The 16,634-nt window shown below is 37.2% G+C and overlaps 2 protein-coding genes and 1 long non-coding RNA gene across 9 annotated transcripts in view; 1 reads left to right on the top strand and 2 right to left on the bottom strand.

The window, feature by feature from the left end:
• Positions 1-2,059: 2,059 nt before the first annotated feature.
• On the bottom strand, positions 2,060-11,128 carry LOC116843091 (serine hydroxymethyltransferase, cytosolic). Of its 3 annotated transcripts, XM_032813140.1 has the most exons (7): positions 10,253-11,128; positions 8,679-8,977; positions 7,452-7,645; positions 6,720-6,931; positions 6,304-6,628; positions 5,723-6,222; positions 2,174-5,571 (listed from the first exon to the last, which is right to left on the bottom strand). In XM_032813140.1, exons 2-7 carry the CDS (start codon positions 8,853-8,855, stop codon positions 5,405-5,407), a joined length of 1,575 nt encoding a protein of 524 aa, XP_032669031.1. In that variant the 5' UTR covers positions 8,856-8,977; positions 10,253-11,128; the 3' UTR covers positions 2,174-5,404. The 3 variants fall into 3 exon arrangements, with proteins under 3 accessions (XP_032669032.1, XP_032669033.1, XP_032669031.1); XM_032813141.1 differs by lacking the exons at positions 8,679-8,977; positions 10,253-11,128 and adding an exon at positions 8,156-8,532 and having other exon boundaries at positions 2,060-5,571; XM_032813142.1 differs by lacking the exons at positions 8,679-8,977; positions 10,253-11,128 and adding an exon at positions 7,893-8,060 and having other exon boundaries at positions 2,060-5,571.
• Positions 8,894-13,657, top strand: LOC116843092. Its single transcript, XR_004377837.1, has 3 exons — positions 8,894-9,341; positions 9,853-9,962; positions 10,041-13,657. It is a non-coding gene; the product is annotated as an uncharacterized LOC116843092 (long non-coding RNA).
• LOC116843090 (ubiquitin carboxyl-terminal hydrolase 7) overlaps positions 11,286-16,634 on the bottom strand; it is a 14,991-nt gene continuing 9,642 nt past the window's right edge. The window contains exons 13-19 of one of the 5 annotated variants that reach the window (XM_032813134.1): positions 16,288-16,507; positions 16,013-16,180; positions 15,363-15,867; positions 15,205-15,276; positions 15,047-15,143; positions 12,114-14,769; positions 11,286-12,035 (exon numbers count right to left, since the gene is read on the bottom strand). In XM_032813134.1, coding sequence (XP_032669025.1) covers positions 14,666-14,769; positions 15,047-15,143; positions 15,205-15,276; positions 15,363-15,867; positions 16,013-16,180; positions 16,288-16,507 — 1,166 coding nt within the window. In that variant the 3' untranslated portion in view covers positions 11,286-12,035; positions 12,114-14,665. Of the gene's footprint in view, positions 12,036-12,113; positions 14,770-15,046; positions 15,144-15,204; positions 15,277-15,362; positions 15,868-16,012; positions 16,181-16,287; positions 16,508-16,634 lie in introns of those variants that run through there. The other 4 variants (XM_032813138.1, XM_032813136.1, XM_032813137.1 and 1 more) reach the window with 4 other exon arrangements.

Raw genomic sequence — 16,634 nt, 5'->3', positions numbered from 1 at the left:
ATTCGCTGTCTTCAAACTTTTTCGGTGGTCTTCCACGTTCTTCGTTTCTCACGTTAAAATCGCCACTTTTGAATTTTTTAAACCACTCGAAGCACTGTGATTTACCAAGAGCATGCTCACCGTAAGCTTCGACAAGCATTCGATGCGATTCTGCAGCAGTTTTCTTCAAATGGTAACAGAAAATCAATGCTGTCCGCAAATCGTAGTTTCCAGGCACAAAATTCGACATATTCGCTATTACAAACTATGCTGTTGTATGAAACTTGTATTGCTGTGAGTTGAAAATCTTTGTCAGAGATGTCAACAAGGAAATGGCGCCAATGACGCGGTTTGACGGTAACTACCATTGAATAAAGAATACCAGGAAGGAGTATAGAAGAGAAAATCCTTTGTTAGCAGTGCGAAGGATGTGACATCATAAGGGGACTTTTTCATGGGAATATCGAGCGTCAAGCGTTAAAGCGGTAGCCAATCAACGTGCCACTTTCCGCAAGAACTACAATTATACTTCTGGAACCTGATACGTGATTGGCTAACACATAATTTGTAACTATATATATTAAAATTGAGTGTAATGTGACTTTTAATTAAGCAAACTTTCTTTTTACATTTGTTATATACTGTATACATTATTATACTTTGCATATAAATAAATATATTTTATATATATACAAATACTATATATTATACGTATTTATTTATTTCTTATAAGGAAAAAACATATACATAATAATTTTTTATAATTTGTTGTTACAAGATATCTACGATGTATATGTATATATATATTTTTCTTTTTTATATATACAATATATATTGTAACAAATTATAAAACTTTTCTATATATATTTTTTATATATTTTATTCTCTTCAAAGCAATATTTCTTTCTTATATACTTCCAACGTGTTTGAAATATACCGCCAAACTTGTGTTTCCAGAACGTCACAAATGACGTCATAAAACTGAACCAATGCATCTTATCGATTATCTGCGATAAATCGCAACATACTCCTTCCTGGTATTCTTTATTCAATGGTAACTACATTGACAGCTAGGGCCATCTATGGGCAAATTCCGGTTTCATATTTACAGACCTGATAGTGGATTGAATCCGTTATTTCTGTAAATTAGTTCCAAAGTCTCCGCTACGAGCCGCCACTTTCTCTAACGAGGGATCGAGATAGTGGTAGATATAAACATCTAGCTAATTTTTTTGTATTATATTGAGACAATTCAGCGATAGAAGAAATAGATAAATAAATAAATAGGGACAATTCATTTCAACAAAGATAGAATAATGCCAACGATACACGGTGCTTGTTTCGTGCTAGATTGCTTGCTGGATATAAATACTCTGTTTTGATTGGTACGTTTTCATCCATCTTCAGAAATAAATAGAGATAAATATTAATCTTCCTTGTTGTTTATTTTGATTTAAACCGTCCCGTTCAATAAGCAACATATTTTTTAAAAATAAAAAATGCTAACAGTGAAGCCAGGCTAACAAGAAGCATGTATTGTTTCTAGCAGAACAATCACTGCCAGATATGGGAAAATTATTTGTCAATGTTTAAACTTATATTTCATTATGAGAAAGTCGTAAAAAATAATCGTAATCGTGATTTTCGCAGTTCTACAAAACTTTTGCAAATTGGCCTTGGATTATCTACAGAAGGGCCCAAATGTTAAAGTGTACAATGCTGCTGCTTGTGAATAGTTTTTTTTTTTATTGTTGCTACTTTAAAAATATGATGCAGATCAACATATAATGCACTAAAGTTATTAGAATTTTCTAAACGTACGCAATATACATTTATTATTTATTGATTATTTTAAAAAAAGCGCCAACAATGTATCAGAGTAGTATATCTATCAGTGATAACTTTACATTTATATTCAAAAATTTGTATATAAATAGAAAATATTAATAATCTTATTAGATTCTTTATCTTATTAGATAACTTTACATTTATGTCCAAAAATAAATTTGTATGTAAATAGAAAATATTAATAATCTTATTAGATTCTTTCTATAATCTCTCTTTTATTAATAAAAGTATCTTTCAATGTTCTTATGAGCCGATCAGGAAGCTTATAAGCTATATTTAGAAGCAATGTTATCAAGAATTTACAATATGGGCCTTAATATTAAGAGGTTACTGAATACTAACATAATGTAGTTTGCACTGTTTCTGTTTAATTTCATACAATTGTAAATACTTTTATTTACTTTTACTTTTTTTCCGAGCGCATATCGAGATCGAGATTTCGAGATAGCCAATGGGCATTGCGGAAAAGAGACAATAATGGACATGTCCATGCCTTTTTTATAGAGGGAACGCTTCCAACTTTGCCCAGAAGACGCATTAAGACCTTATTGGTAGATGATTTCGATAACATTCGAAAGTCGTGCAGATTCTATTTACCTCGAGACGATACACGTTTTTCTCATGTTTAGATGTTGACATTTTATGCGTGTTCTATGATAACGAGACTATTCGCGACAAATAGATGTAATCGATTTCGATGTGGAAAGAACGGATTTCTTAACAGCCCATCGAATAATTTCATTTTTAGTTATTCTTATACTTTCTTGCAAGAAATGACGAACACATTGATATATTTCGAAATGCAAACAATATCCAACGAGAAAATTTGTTTCTTAGTAATTCTCAGTAGATAAGTTTTTTATTGGATATGTCCGATTTGTTTCGAATATGTCGAAAAAAGTTCGAAAAAGACAGTTATACGATCAAGCACAAAATTTCAAAAAACTCTGCTGTATATTTACATTTGAATCTAGAAACTTAAAAATATCGGAAAAATTAGCAGAAATCCACACAACACAAAGTTTAAAATTCAGGACATAATATGTCTCTCAGACATCGAAATGTAAGACATCCCTAAGATGCTAAGATGTTTTAAGAGGTCTTATGTCCCGATTTTAGACATTGTGTTATATGGGAAAATTACTGTACATGCGTGGTCAGATTTTCCGCTAAATATAGTAAAACAAAGTATCATACGTTGTATTTATGTAAAATATATATGTACATTCGAAAAGATGGTCTGATTTTTTTTTGTACAAAAAAAATAGCGTGATTAATGAGATCGTCTTTAGTTACCGACATTTTTAGAATTCTTCAGCATTTTTAACACCCAAAAAGAAATATAATCTCATCCTTAGTAGAATCTATGTATGGTTTTAAGAGTATTATTGGAATATTCTTTTGAGAAAAATATTCCAAGCACAATATCATTCCTCTTCTAACGAGAAGAAATATTTTTTCAACAAAAGTTTTCTTTTAGAATATGGAATTGCATAGCATCTTGCAACTAAACTGTCTTTTTTTATTATTAGAATATTTTTTTTCGAACAATCTTTTTGAAGTCAGAACTTAAGATTTCGCTAAGGATACAATTACATTTCTTGAATAGATAAAAATTAATTGATATAATACACATATAAGAAAGATTTTTCGATCCTACAAAAGATGATATAAGGAACAATGCTCAGTAGCCCACACTCTTGTTCGGATTTCATCAAATGTTCAGGTATATATGGAGATTTATTAATTATTTATTAATAATTATTCGCCATTTATTTATTTCTTTTAATCTCTGTATATCTTAATACCTGATAATCCACGAAAAAGTGCAGAAAATGAAGAGTGCCGACTACTCTTTTTCTATCTATCTACCTCTTTCCCTCTCTCTTTCTCTCTAAATGTTTTCCCCTACTCAATATTTTAGAAAATCAGAAGAAATTATCTGTAGGATGTAAACCAAACTGAGATAACACGCGGTATCTTGATAATAACAAGACGAGAGAGAGTGTGTTGGAGTGGGAGCCTGGGTAGCTCAGTGATTTAGGGCAGTCGCCCGGCAAGCGAAAGACCCGGGTTCGAGTCCCGACCCAGCAAACTCCGGCTTTCGATATACCGACTCTCTTCGACTCTTACATATCAAAGTCGGGAGCAGAGCGAGAGAAGGAAAGGAATCAGGAGAAATTGAACAAAAGATCGCCGTTTAAGGTCGGAATTGTTCATCACCGTATTTATCCTCCAATAGCATCCACTTACACGTCAGCCGCGAACAAGAAGAAACCAATGATATAAGAACATGCAAAATCTTAAGTTAGGAATCACGAAGGCCACGCAAAAGCATCTGGCTAAAAAAGCCGCAAACGTTATAAAATCATCATCTACGATTCCGAAGACTGAAAGTTTTCAAAAGTTAAAAGATATCGAGTTTGAGGTTGAAAATGATAAATCGTTCGCTCTACTTAATTACAAATTCAAATCATCCGAAACTTCGTTTTCTTCATTCGAAAAATCATTAAATCTTAGTGTGAAGCGATCGTCGGTTTTTTCATGTACAATGGAAGAATATAGCATGGAAGAAAAATACATGAAGATAATCATATCTAATAGCACTGAAGATAATATCAGAGTCGAAGAAGAAATGAGTAGTTCAGAGATTCAGCAATTTTTGCAAATAAACTTATCTAGCTTTCAAGGTCAAAAAAGACTTCATCACCAGCCTCTTTTGATCTTGAAAGCTTATAAACTTTCGAACACTTCATGTCTCGAGGGAAGAAAGGGAGTATACTGTACAGCGTTTCAAGTATCTACTGCATACAGAAACTGGAAGGCTTCAGAAACTTTACGAGGAATGGACAGGAGTTTAGTCGCAGGACGACATCATGGAGGAGGCCCGGTGCCTCATTGGTCAGGCGGTCGAGCAGACGACCTTGCTGCTAAACGAAAATTTCAAACAATTTCGCGACCTGTTACTGCATTGCAGTAGTCGGCACTGTCTATTTTCTGCACTTTTTCGTGAATTATCAGATGTTAAGATATATAAAGATTAAAAAGAAATAAATAAATGACGAATAATTATTGAGGATGACAGCGACTTTTGCTGGTCAACTGCGCGTATCTGTACGAATTTTGGGACAGGACGTACATAACAATGAGAGACTGCGACTCACGATTCGCAAGACTGGAGAAACTTCGTGCCAGTCACTAGCAAGAAGATGAGATGGAATCGTCTCGCTTGAAATCCGTCGCGAAGAAAGAAGTCCATGGCCATCAGAAGGCCATGGAAATGATAAATAAATCTTTCCTGACTATAGATATGCCCGGCATCACGCCTCCGCGTCCTACCTCAATGAACACTTCGTAAAAAACAATTACGTTACATATACCATTAATTATAAAATTATAGACTTCTATATATTTGGTTCACGCAGTCTGAGCAGTCAATTAACATATTATATAGAAGTCTATGTACAATATTTATAATTTGTATAATCCTGTAGATAATTTTGCAAAACCGCAAATTGTAAAAAAATGGCTTAAATCAAATGTTCCGAAACTCAACGAATCTACTATTATTGCGATATTAATATGTGTCCAAACCGGGCATTAGAAATGTAGACGAAAATGACTCTACCTCCTTTTTTAGCCGCGCGACCTTTATTTTAATACCCTCATCGGTGCTTAATACTCTTTTGTAATCATCCAGCTTCGGCCCGGAGATATCACTCACTTCCTTAGAAAGTAGTAATCCTAGAAATAATATAAAATTATGATTACGGTAATCTATTTCTCTCTAATTAAAGTGTAGACCATGTTATTTGAGTCACAATGTTCAGCTGATTAGCGCTCAGAAACTGCTCAAGCAAAAACGCCAAGAATAGAAAAGAATTAACGGCGTTACCTTTGTGTATGAATTCCGCAACCTTGTCGATATCATCTACAGTCAGACCACGAGTAGTGAGCGCCGGCGTACCCAGCCTGATGCCGCTAGGATTCAATGCACTTTTGTCACCGGGAACGGTGTTCTTGTTACAAGCGATGGACACTGATTCCAGGATTCTTTCCGCTTTTGAACCAGTGATACCTTTGGATCGCAGATCCACCAACAACATGTGAACGTCCGTACCACCCGTACTGATCTGATAACCGTACTTCTGCAGACTCTGGCACAGTCTTTGTGCGTTAACCACTACTTGCTTCTGATAAGTGACGAATTCTGGCGACTTGACTTGCTTCATAATGGTAGCTATACCGGCGATCGCATGATTGTGAGGTCCACCTTGGAGGCCTGGGAAAACCGCTTGATTGATCTTATTCTCGATATCGTACATAATTTTCTTCCCATCCTTCGCGATACTTCGAACACCTTTTCGATAGAAGATAACGCCCGCGCGTGGACCTCTGAAATGAACAAGATGTCATTATTCGAGTTATTACAATACGTAAATTCAATTGTTACAATGCTTATATGCGTGTGTATACCGCAAAGTTTTATGCGTGGTCGTCGAAACAACGTCGCTGTACTCGAAAGGACTGGGTATTAATCCGGCGGCGACCAGTCCCGAAATATGCGCCATGTCACTGAAGAGATAGGCGTTATTCTCATCGGCGATTTGACGGAAACGCTTATAGTCCAGACACCTGCTGTAGCAGGAAACTCCGGCGATGATGACTTTCGGCTTGAATAATTTCGCCATCTCCGCGCACTTGTCGTAGTCGATTATGCCAGTCTTGGCATCAACTTTATACGGCATGGATTCGAAGAAGATAGACGTGGCGGAGATCTTTTTGGACGACGTGAAGAAACCTGTAGCAGCATATGTAGATAAGACTGATTGTGAAGGAGTTGCGGCGCGCATGTATAAATTGGTCAATTTGCTCGAATCTTATTCACTTACCATGAGTAAGATGGCCCCCATCGGGCAAGTCCAGGCCCATTATACGTCCATGAGGCTCCAACAGACCTGTGTACACCGCCAAATTAGCCGGGCTTCCCGAATAAGGCTGCACATTACAGCCCCATTCTTCAGGGTTTAAATTAAAGGCTTCCAAGGAACGTTTCTGCGCCAGTAACTCGATCTCATCGATGTATTCGTTTCCACCATAATATCTACGAATATATAAGAATAGAAAAAGGAGAAGAGAATTTTGATCGAGCAATGAGCGATTTCATAGTAAAGAATTTGTTACAAAGAAGCAATATTGAGCGTTTAAGTTATGATAATCTACATCTATATATAGACAATGTAAACTATGTATTAGATGTTATTTAAAGAATGCAACTTAAAAATTAATTAGGAAAAGTTTACATTTTCATTTGATTTTTTTTAATCCTGATGTACACTTATATACTTTCCTAAACAATTTAGAATCCACAGAACTTTCTGGTTACATTCTCAACTTCTTTAAAGTTAAATCTATCAATCAGTCATATAATAAAAATTCCATACAACTTGTTCTTTTTAAATCATTAAATTTTCATAATTAATATTCAAAACAGACACGGTCACTGTCTTATGAATTAAGTATTCTTTTTAGTATGTTATCATTTGCAATATTCTACTTACTTTACATTGCATGCACATGCACATGAATCCTACAAAGAAATAATTGCAACAGAAAGTTGATACCTTTGACCAGGCATTCCCTCACTGTACTTATTGTGCAAGCACGAACTCAAGCACTGCAACACACTGAGAGATGTGAAGTTTTCACTGGCAATCAATTCTAACCCACATTGCTGCCGTTTCTTCTCCTTCTTCATCAATTCGAAGAGCTCAGGATCAGTTTCCCAGATATTGGAGAAAAGTATCGATGCCATGTTCTGTCAATCATCACAACATTGTCCAATTCATGGTAACAAGTTCATGGTTTAATATCATTAAAATATATTCAGATAAATAATTATTTAATACTTATTTAACGATTATTTAACGCTTATTATTATTGTTGAATAAAGTAAAAGTAGTTAATCTATTATCTATTATTTGTTTAATTTCAAATATTTCTCAAGCTCTCCTGAAAATTTTAATTTGTTTGTTCTTTGTTTTTTTATTTTTATTTAACGTTACCTCACGATAAGTCTGAAATAATCCGAATTGTATCAGTGAACTTCGTTGACGAGCACTTGGACTTTATTAAGATACGAGGAGAGTGCTACGGCGACTGCATCTGAACTCGTGTAACACATATCGCGCTTGTAAATTGATCCATGAGAGTTCATTCGATAACCCCATACATGGTGCAATACACACGAAAATATATTTATACACGATGACGTCTCGCATTTCGCGAATGTTTCAGAATCTACGGCGATTAATCGCATTTTACTTACTCGCATTCGTATTGAATAGATGAAGAAATCGTTCTGACAAATATCGTACGACAAATGTGATATCGTGTTATGCGGGAGAGATAAATAGACTCGCGTGATAAGCCCAAATGATATTCCGAAGAAAATGAGAATTGAAAAAGTACGTTACGAAATAGCTGTCGTAACATTCGTGCAGTCTATTTTCCATATGTATAAAAGATAACGAGAACTTTGAAACGATAACAATTCTTTTGTCATGTACTTTCTTTCAACTTAGCTTATCGCATTAGCGTGCACTAGTTCGAAAGTTCTTCAATAACGAACGAACTTGAAAACATATTATGATCGATTGAAGCCACGATGACCTTCAAGTCGACGACATTAGCAACGCTCTTGTCACTGTCTAAGATTTAGGAAGGACAATCCATGATTCGACCACGTGCGATAACGAGCGTCGTCGCTCGTTGAACAGAGAAAGACCTTCACAGTTGACGCGTGTTTCAATTCGGAAATCGCATCGTTATTTGGTAAATAAACAACTCACTTGCTTCGGCACGCAACAGGTGGTTGACAAATGAACGCCTCTTCGCGCCGGCTCGCAGATTTCCGGAATGCGTGTCCTCACGCTGGCGAAACGTCTGCTGCAACAGGGCCGGTTATTCAGCAGACCTTCGGCCAATTGAAAAGCGCGCCGGTTCAAAATCGACCAATTGCCGGTCATCCTCGCGCCTCGCACACGACTGTGGCGACTGGTGGATGATCACGTCACTCACGCGCCCGCTTCACACCGTATCCACGTCTTCGTTCGATCCCTTCTGTACCGGAACGGCGCTACCGTGATCTCTGCGCGAAGAACAAGCACATGGAAAATTGACTCGACTTCCTCGTCGACTTCTTCGTCGCGAGCCGAATTGCCGTTGTCTCTGCCAGATGACGAGCGCGAGACACTGCCGAGTCACCGCGCATGTGTCCCGTGACGTCACGAGCGCGACTCACGAGAAACGTATTCGTTCGCGCGAGAATCCGAGCAATGGTAGTATCTGCAGATTTTTATATTTGCTATTTATTATTTCAGTATTGCTGAAGGGGGAAACGATGCAACAGCTTCTTCTCACGCAGGATTAGCTCGCCAAACTGCACATCTCTATTGCTAACTCCTGCTTAATTTTCACTACACGATTGGCACAGATACCAGCACATTTCCAAGGTGTTTAATTATTTTACATGATATATAAACAGTATGTATGTCTCAGACATTGTATATGCTTTGAAATTGTAATTAGGATTGCTGGTGCCATTTTCAATCTTACATGTAATGAATAAGTTTGAAAATTGTACAATAATTTGGTGATTTTTGGACTTGCATTAGTTTGTACTTGTGAAAATCTATCTCAGAGCATTGAATAAATTATATTTCATTAATAATAATAAGTAATATATCAACATGTATAATATCTGGTACATTGAACCAAGATAGAATGTTTGCATACAAAATGCTTACATGTGTTTTTAGTTTGACTCAATATTAATTGCTCACAGATATTTCTTATTAGCATTCGATAATTTTAGACTATTCTCTAAGTGTTTGCACTACACATTCCTTTGTGCTAATAATGAAAGGAAAATGATTTTCTCACTGGTGCCACTGCTTGAATAAATCTTCAAATTATTTCAAAGATTCAACAAATTTGAAATAAGTGTTCCAATTTTTCTTTCAGCTTGACTTTTGTTCGTTTCATCTGATTGTCTTACCAGAACTGTTAGTTTACCATTGCATGTTTCTAAGGAGTCTATTCTGTACTTTTTATAATAGCATCGTTATTATTAGGTAGGTATAATATATGGTAGACAAGTTGCATAATGATAACAACGATAATAACACAATAACTGTTATTGAAAATTACAGAATAAGCCTCTAAGGTTGATGTCGTCGAATAGTTTCCATCGCTTGATCGAACCTGTACATAGCAGCACTCTCGATTTCCCAATGGAAACACGTTCAACTTGCAATTAATGAGTCTACGGTGTACACTACACGCGCGCATGTATGCACACACACGCGCACACATCGAGAAAATCTGAACGAGCTGGTCTCGAGATTCGCGATGGAATACTTACATTCCTTTTTTTCCCAAGATTACTTCCAGATTGCAAGACTCGTGTTTCTTCTGTTAGAGATCTTCGTGTTCTCGGAGAGTACTTGAACGGAAAGATTCGCAATTCTTGAACAACGCGAGTCGAGACGGGCAAGCTGCAATATCGTCGAGGCGAATCGCGCGATTTCGCGTCACTCCTTCGAAAGTAGTGCACGTCTCGCGGCGATAGAGACTTTTTCTTGCTTCGCACGTGCGCACATGTGCATGCAGCTCCCGTTTGAACCAGCCGATCTGGTCGGCATTTTTATCAAGACCTTTGAATGCTTTCCCTTATCGCCAATCTCCTTTCGTGGTGTCGATTTGTTCATCCCCTGTCGCCACGCTATTCTTCGATAAATTCGCGTACTGGACATTTTATCTTTGAAGAGTACATATCTTACGATGTAATCAATTATATTCGCAACAAGATATATCATTCTCGTCTGTGGAAGAAGACCTTCCGTTTAATAATCAACTGTTAGACTGTGACATCGATTTTTCATTTCTTTGCGATGATATTACGCGGAGATGTGCGCGCGATCCTTTGGAGATTCGCAAATATCGGCTGCAAAGTTAAGCAACGACGAGTGTACGACTCTCGATAATCGCAACGAGGAAACGAGCTGAGCTCAGCTATAAAGACGCGCAACAAATTTTCTAATCGTTGACGCACAACGCTGTTACGCACTTGCTTATCTAATTACTCAATTATGATACCTAGACTAACGATAGCGTGGTGGCGTTCAGGCGGAAACGGGATCGACCGCAAGAGAAAGCCGATCTAACGACACGCTCGTGTACGTTTTGCAATTGCAGCGCGCAAACACCTGGAAATACGGATTTTCGCATTGATACAAGAATCAAGCCTCTGCGAATTCGTCCGGCGTATCGCTGTGTTCGTTCAACGGTGAGATGTGTTTCTAAATACTAAGATATAAAATATATCCACGATGTGTGTCGTTCTTCGAATAAAGGCACAAAGAGAAATATATTGAAAATGATAACACTCGCGCGCGTCCATTTGTATTGCTTTTTATTATTCATTTTTCTTTACGCATACTTCCTGCATCGCATTTTAGTTCATCGCTCGCCCTAGAAATGAACTATCAAACAGTCAAATTTACAATCGCAGTTGAGCAGTTTCTTTTATAAAGTCAGCTCTACAAAAAACGCAAAAATCTCGTTTTACAACCTATTACAAGCAACCGCGTGCCGGCTCCCGGTTCGTCGCGCGTGCCGATATACTGCTGATTAATACAATTGATAACTTAGACATGATATTGTTTCGGACAGACTTTTGTAAAACTTTCTTTTCTTGAAAAAGGAAAGGTACACGGGTTTACTTTTCAATTCATCAACTGCCTTGTCCCTCTATATCATGTTTCTTTCATATCTAGATTGCCTTCAGTAATTATTAAGAAACCTAATAACGAAATATATATATATATATATACATATATATGTATATTTGTATGTATGTATATATATATGTGTATATATATGTATATATATAAACAACAAAATGTGATTTCCATGGCCTTCTGTTACTATGTAGGTTGCAACAATCATGTATCGGAGAGAATCCTCTCATTTCCTCTTTCTCTCTCTCTCTCTCTCTTTTCTTCCCTTGCAGACTGTATAAAATATCGTTATCGCCGCTTCTACTACGAAAGGTCTATCGCTAGCGTGCTTTCCACCTGTACTCGGCAGAGATTCTTTGTGAAACGATCGTGTCATTCTTTTTCGTATTTTCTTTATCTGTTCACCTAGAAAAGACAATATTGAAGAAATGCAGTCAGGAACATACGCGGCTATAATAATGCAACGATATTGCGAACACCAACCTTTAGGCGTACAAAGATACTCGCGACTCTGTCTCTTTCTGTAAAATATCTCCTCGGCAATCAGATCTGTGATGGTGATGCTCTTATGCTCTTTACAACAATTCTATTTGAATTTTATTGTAAGTGACATACACACACAAGCACACGCTCTCTCTTTCTCTCGCACTCGCTCTCGCATCCGCCTCCAACACATCTGACAAACATGCTCTTACTAGAAATTATCCTGAACAGACTCAAGTGAACGCGATTATAGATATAAGTAGCAAAAAACGCTCGACGTGTTCGCGATGTAATAATTTGGAGTAACTTTTTTTTCACAGATGCGTTATATTAAAATTACGATTATACGCCACCGAACGGTCTGTATATACAGCCATATTTGTTTAGATCTGTTTTACAAAAAACCACGCGTACCATACACACACTCTGCTTTCTCTCTCTCTCTCCCTCTCGCTCGATTAACGCATCCAATCTTCGTAAATACCATTGCGCATCGAGATTTACTCTCTTCTGTCGCATAACCAGTACTCGATCGCGCGACACAAAGCACTTTCGTATTCTCCGACGTATCTCCAGTCAAAATCCTAGCGACTCGTGCAATTTATAATGCAGAACAACGGATTCAACGATACACACAAATGCCACGTTACAGAGTCACGTCAAAATATATCGTCCAATTTTAGGTAAATGCTTAAAATTGGTGTATCCCCGTTTTACAACGTATTCGTGCTGGCGAACTTTACATAATGCGACATTGCGAACGTTACGATTCTTTATACTACGTTTTTGCAATCCGCGATTCGTTCTCTTTCTTTACAGTAAGCTTTGCCTTAATTACGTCTAAGCTCGTAGACGACGGCTCTCATTGAGAATTTAAGCACGTAATGTATAAACAGTTATTTCTCTTTTCCCCTCTTTCAACATAAGGAGAAATTCATTAAATAATCGATATAGAAACCTCGGTCGGTCCTCTTCGACTCGCTTACAATTACGCTACTTTGAATATCTGTGAGTTGTGGTGTTTTTTAAATACATGTCGGCTAAGGGGTTCATCACAGTGAGGTATAGAAAATGATAAATAACGATTCGCGCGAAAGCAACGGGAAATCTTGCATAACGCAGATTCCCTCGATGAGAGCTTCGTCAAGATATTACTCTTAGGTGCAGTGCGTTATAAATTAAATATAAAAAAGAAAAATGAATCGCTAATATCTTTAATGATCAAATTAAGAGAATACTATGATACCTTCTTAATAGAATCGTTACATTTTCCGTGTCGCTCCGCGAAAATGAGAGCGGTCGTTTCACACACGCATACTTTTCTATATAATTAAAAAAAAAAAAAAAAAATTAAAAAATCATCAAACATGCTGTTACGTAATTTGTTTGAGCTAGTATTTGCATCCTTTTACAAGAATCTTCTCGTTTAGGGGCAGGACTCGTTTCGCTAATCTCTTGCTTCGGATGTACCTTTTCGCGTTTGCGGTGTTTCATGATTTCGGTAAAATGTACAAGATAAAATACATAAAAAAAGTACATTTGAACGCAAGAAAGATGTTTCAGGGTGTTTGAAAGGCAGCTTTAGACTTCCATTTTCTCTTTCTTTCTCTCTCATACACGCACACACACATACACACGCACAGTCTGCGACCTTCTTACGTTTCGTTATATGTTGCAACATAGAAGAACGTAGCAATGTAGTCCTTTGTACTTTGCTCAATTAGATATTGAAATTTTACCGAGACATTTGTATCGTCTTCACATCTCACATGAAATTTCTCAAGGCAAATTGGAAATTTTGAATCTTTTCTTTAGCTTTCTTGTCTTGCGTAAATATTAACAAGTCTACATTTCAAACATCCTGATTACAATTGCAATATGTATATAACAGTCCTTTTTCATAGTAATATAGCATTATGAGTGTTACATGTTATGCGGAACACACGAGCAGCAGCAGCTCTGGAGATTTAATAGCTACATACGAATTTTACACGACAGAATAAAAGAAAAAACTTAAACTTTGCAGAAGTAACGTGCCCGTTTTTCTCTCTCCCAATGTCCCAATAAAATTACAGGAAAAAGAGGATCCAGTCTGTGTTGCAGATAATAATCAGATGATGGTATTAGATTGGGTGCGGCTTACAAAATGGATTTCTAAATGAAAACGTTCTCCGTACTCCACGCAAAAGTTCGCGTCGAATCTCGCATGACACCAAAGCAAGCCGACTGGGTAGTTACATAAGAAGAACTTTACAAATTCAAGTCGAGGAACTACATCATATCGCTCTTCCATGATGCGTAAAATACCACTGCACATTTCACGACAGTCTTAATAATCCATCGTATACAAAGCTTGGATTTACTCCCTCCCGATATCGTTTTCATAGTATTAAAATCGCGTATATTTAATCTGGCTAAAGAAACAAATATGTGAATGCATATTCCTTTTTTTCCAATCCTTTCGTGTATCAGACGTCGCTCTCTCACTATACAGAGTCGTATAAATTATTATGAGTGGCTGCCTAATTAATTCTTCTTCGTGTGGTGGAAATTTAATTGTAAATCTTAATGGCCTTTTCGAGGTAGTTGATGCGAGAGCGCTTCGGCGCTTTGTTGACGTGCTCCAGGCCGAGCCAAGGCCTGTGTGGTGATGTGCCTGCATTTAAAAGCAATTACACATAATTCATTCTTTAACCAATATCTGTTATGATATAAATCACGCACCAATTGTCGCGTTCCTATCAACGCGACTTGAGAAAATTCAATAACGTGATTTACCAAGTTTCAATGAATCACAGATTAAGTCACGCTGATAGAAACTGACAAAGAGTACGACATATACAACGTGATCGTTTAATGTATATGTATGCATGTGTATACATGCTTTATATCGACATGCTTTTAGGAAGATGAGCGACATCGCTCATACTTACTACCTGTGTGAGGCAGGAAATCAGTCATATCGATACAATGGTCCGGCGAATCGATAATAAACTGCGGTTTCCCCATTGACACCACCGCGAACTTAAACTTCAAAGTTTTTTTATGAATTCTCATAAGAGATCAAAAAAGATAAGATAAGGATGCCTACCTTTTCGAATTCTTTCTCCTGAACACCCAGTTTCTTCAACAGCCTGTCCTTCATTTTATGGAAAGGTTCACCCTGCGAGGTTCGTAATGTTCATTTAATGCACGATCTGTCCGCATCTCCGGATTCAAGTGTCAATTGAACTTTGAAGAACTACTCACGTGTTTTATCTTGAAGAAGAAAGGTATACCGAACGTTGAGAAAACATCTTTGTGAAAATGCGCAACTGGTACCAGCATTTCGTCCTCCGCTAAATTCAACTCGTCGTTCGGGATTTCTTCTATCCTGTACAGCTTGGTGCCTGATGCGTTTAGGTTATCTAAGGGCACTTCGTCCTTCGGCCCAGGCAAAAGCTTGTTGCAATTGATTTCTAATATCCTCAGTTTTCCCGATCCATTTTCCGATAATTCTACTTGCTTCTTAGCCTCTTCGAGCAACGTGGCAACGGTGCCGTTTTTATTTGGGTAGAGAATAATTTCCTTTTCTTCCTTAAGCGACGGGCCTACCCATATGCACTTGAACTGTTTTTTGTTCTCTAGCTCGTTCACTCTAATACTGAGCTGTTGGTAAAATAATTTCTTTACTTTCGACTTGCAGTATGACACCAGTTCTTTGAGTGTACCCTCGAATGTACACTTCAAGGGATGGCCGGGGGAATCTTTGTAGCTGGAAACACAATTACGAGATACAGTCCTCTTTCACTGAAATTTTCTCACGAAATTTTTCGCGTTCTCAGCCGTATAGTGTATCAGCCGTTCTTATCGACGTCGCAATGCAAATAAAAAAAAAAAAAAAAAATACAAATCCTTACTTTTGACATTTGAAGAATTGCAAGAGATATGGATCTGTGCCAACTCGCTGTGCCACTGCTTTTGCCATTTGATCGTACGTCATTCTTAGCGAAAGTTCCATTGTGAAACCTGGGTCGTTTGGAATCGTTTTGTCGCAGAACGTCACCTCTACCCTGTAGAATAGATCTCTGAAACGCGAATTCATCGATTAGTCAGAAAATGTTCCACACAACAAGTGCAAAGATACAATTTGATCGATAATAAGAGACACGTCAAAAGTCTTTGCACTACTCACTTGAAATATTCTCGACACGTTGGAAGTTCGTATATGTCATTGTCTCCTTCTTTTTGAAAGACGATAATGTCACCGTCCATCAATTCCTCGAGAACTTTCTCCAGGGGTTCTGTTAGGTTGTCTATTTTCTCAACTAGGTTTGGTTTAATTTCTTCATACAAAGCAAGCTCGGTGTCTGGCGAAAACCCGGCCCGTTCGTTTAAAATTGGTATTAGTTCCTCTGTAAAATTTATTACTGCATACATAATTGCTCCTCATATATCGCAAAGAGACAAAATACACAATAATAATTATATAACCTTATAGTTTTTCCTCTTAAATTTATATATAGGTATATATGTGTGTGC

Source organism: Odontomachus brunneus, unplaced genomic scaffold, assembly GCF_010583005.1.
Source record: "Odontomachus brunneus isolate Ranch 3 - 2012 unplaced genomic scaffold, Obru_v1 Obru_scaffold_030, whole genome shotgun sequence".
Lineage (NCBI taxonomy): Eukaryota > Metazoa > Arthropoda > Insecta > Hymenoptera > Formicidae > Odontomachus > Odontomachus brunneus.
This window is presented reverse-complemented; position numbering and strand designations above follow the sequence as displayed.

What these genes read in the sequence shown, in the direction of transcription:
- LOC116843091 (XM_032813140.1), bottom strand. Translation starts at nt 8,855, where the DNA reads ATGACCGGCAATTGGTCGATTTTGAACCGGCGCGCTTTTCAATTGGCC. An exon ending in GAGGGAATGCCTGGTCAAAG is followed by an intron (nt 6,932 to 7,451) that starts GTATCAACTTTC and finishes ATATATTCGTAG; the next exon opens with ATATTATGGTGGAAACGAAT. An exon ending in TGGGGGCCATCTTACTCATG is followed by an intron (nt 6,629 to 6,719) that starts GTAAGTGAATAA and finishes ATGCTGCTACAG; the next exon opens with GTTTCTTCACGTCGTCCAAA.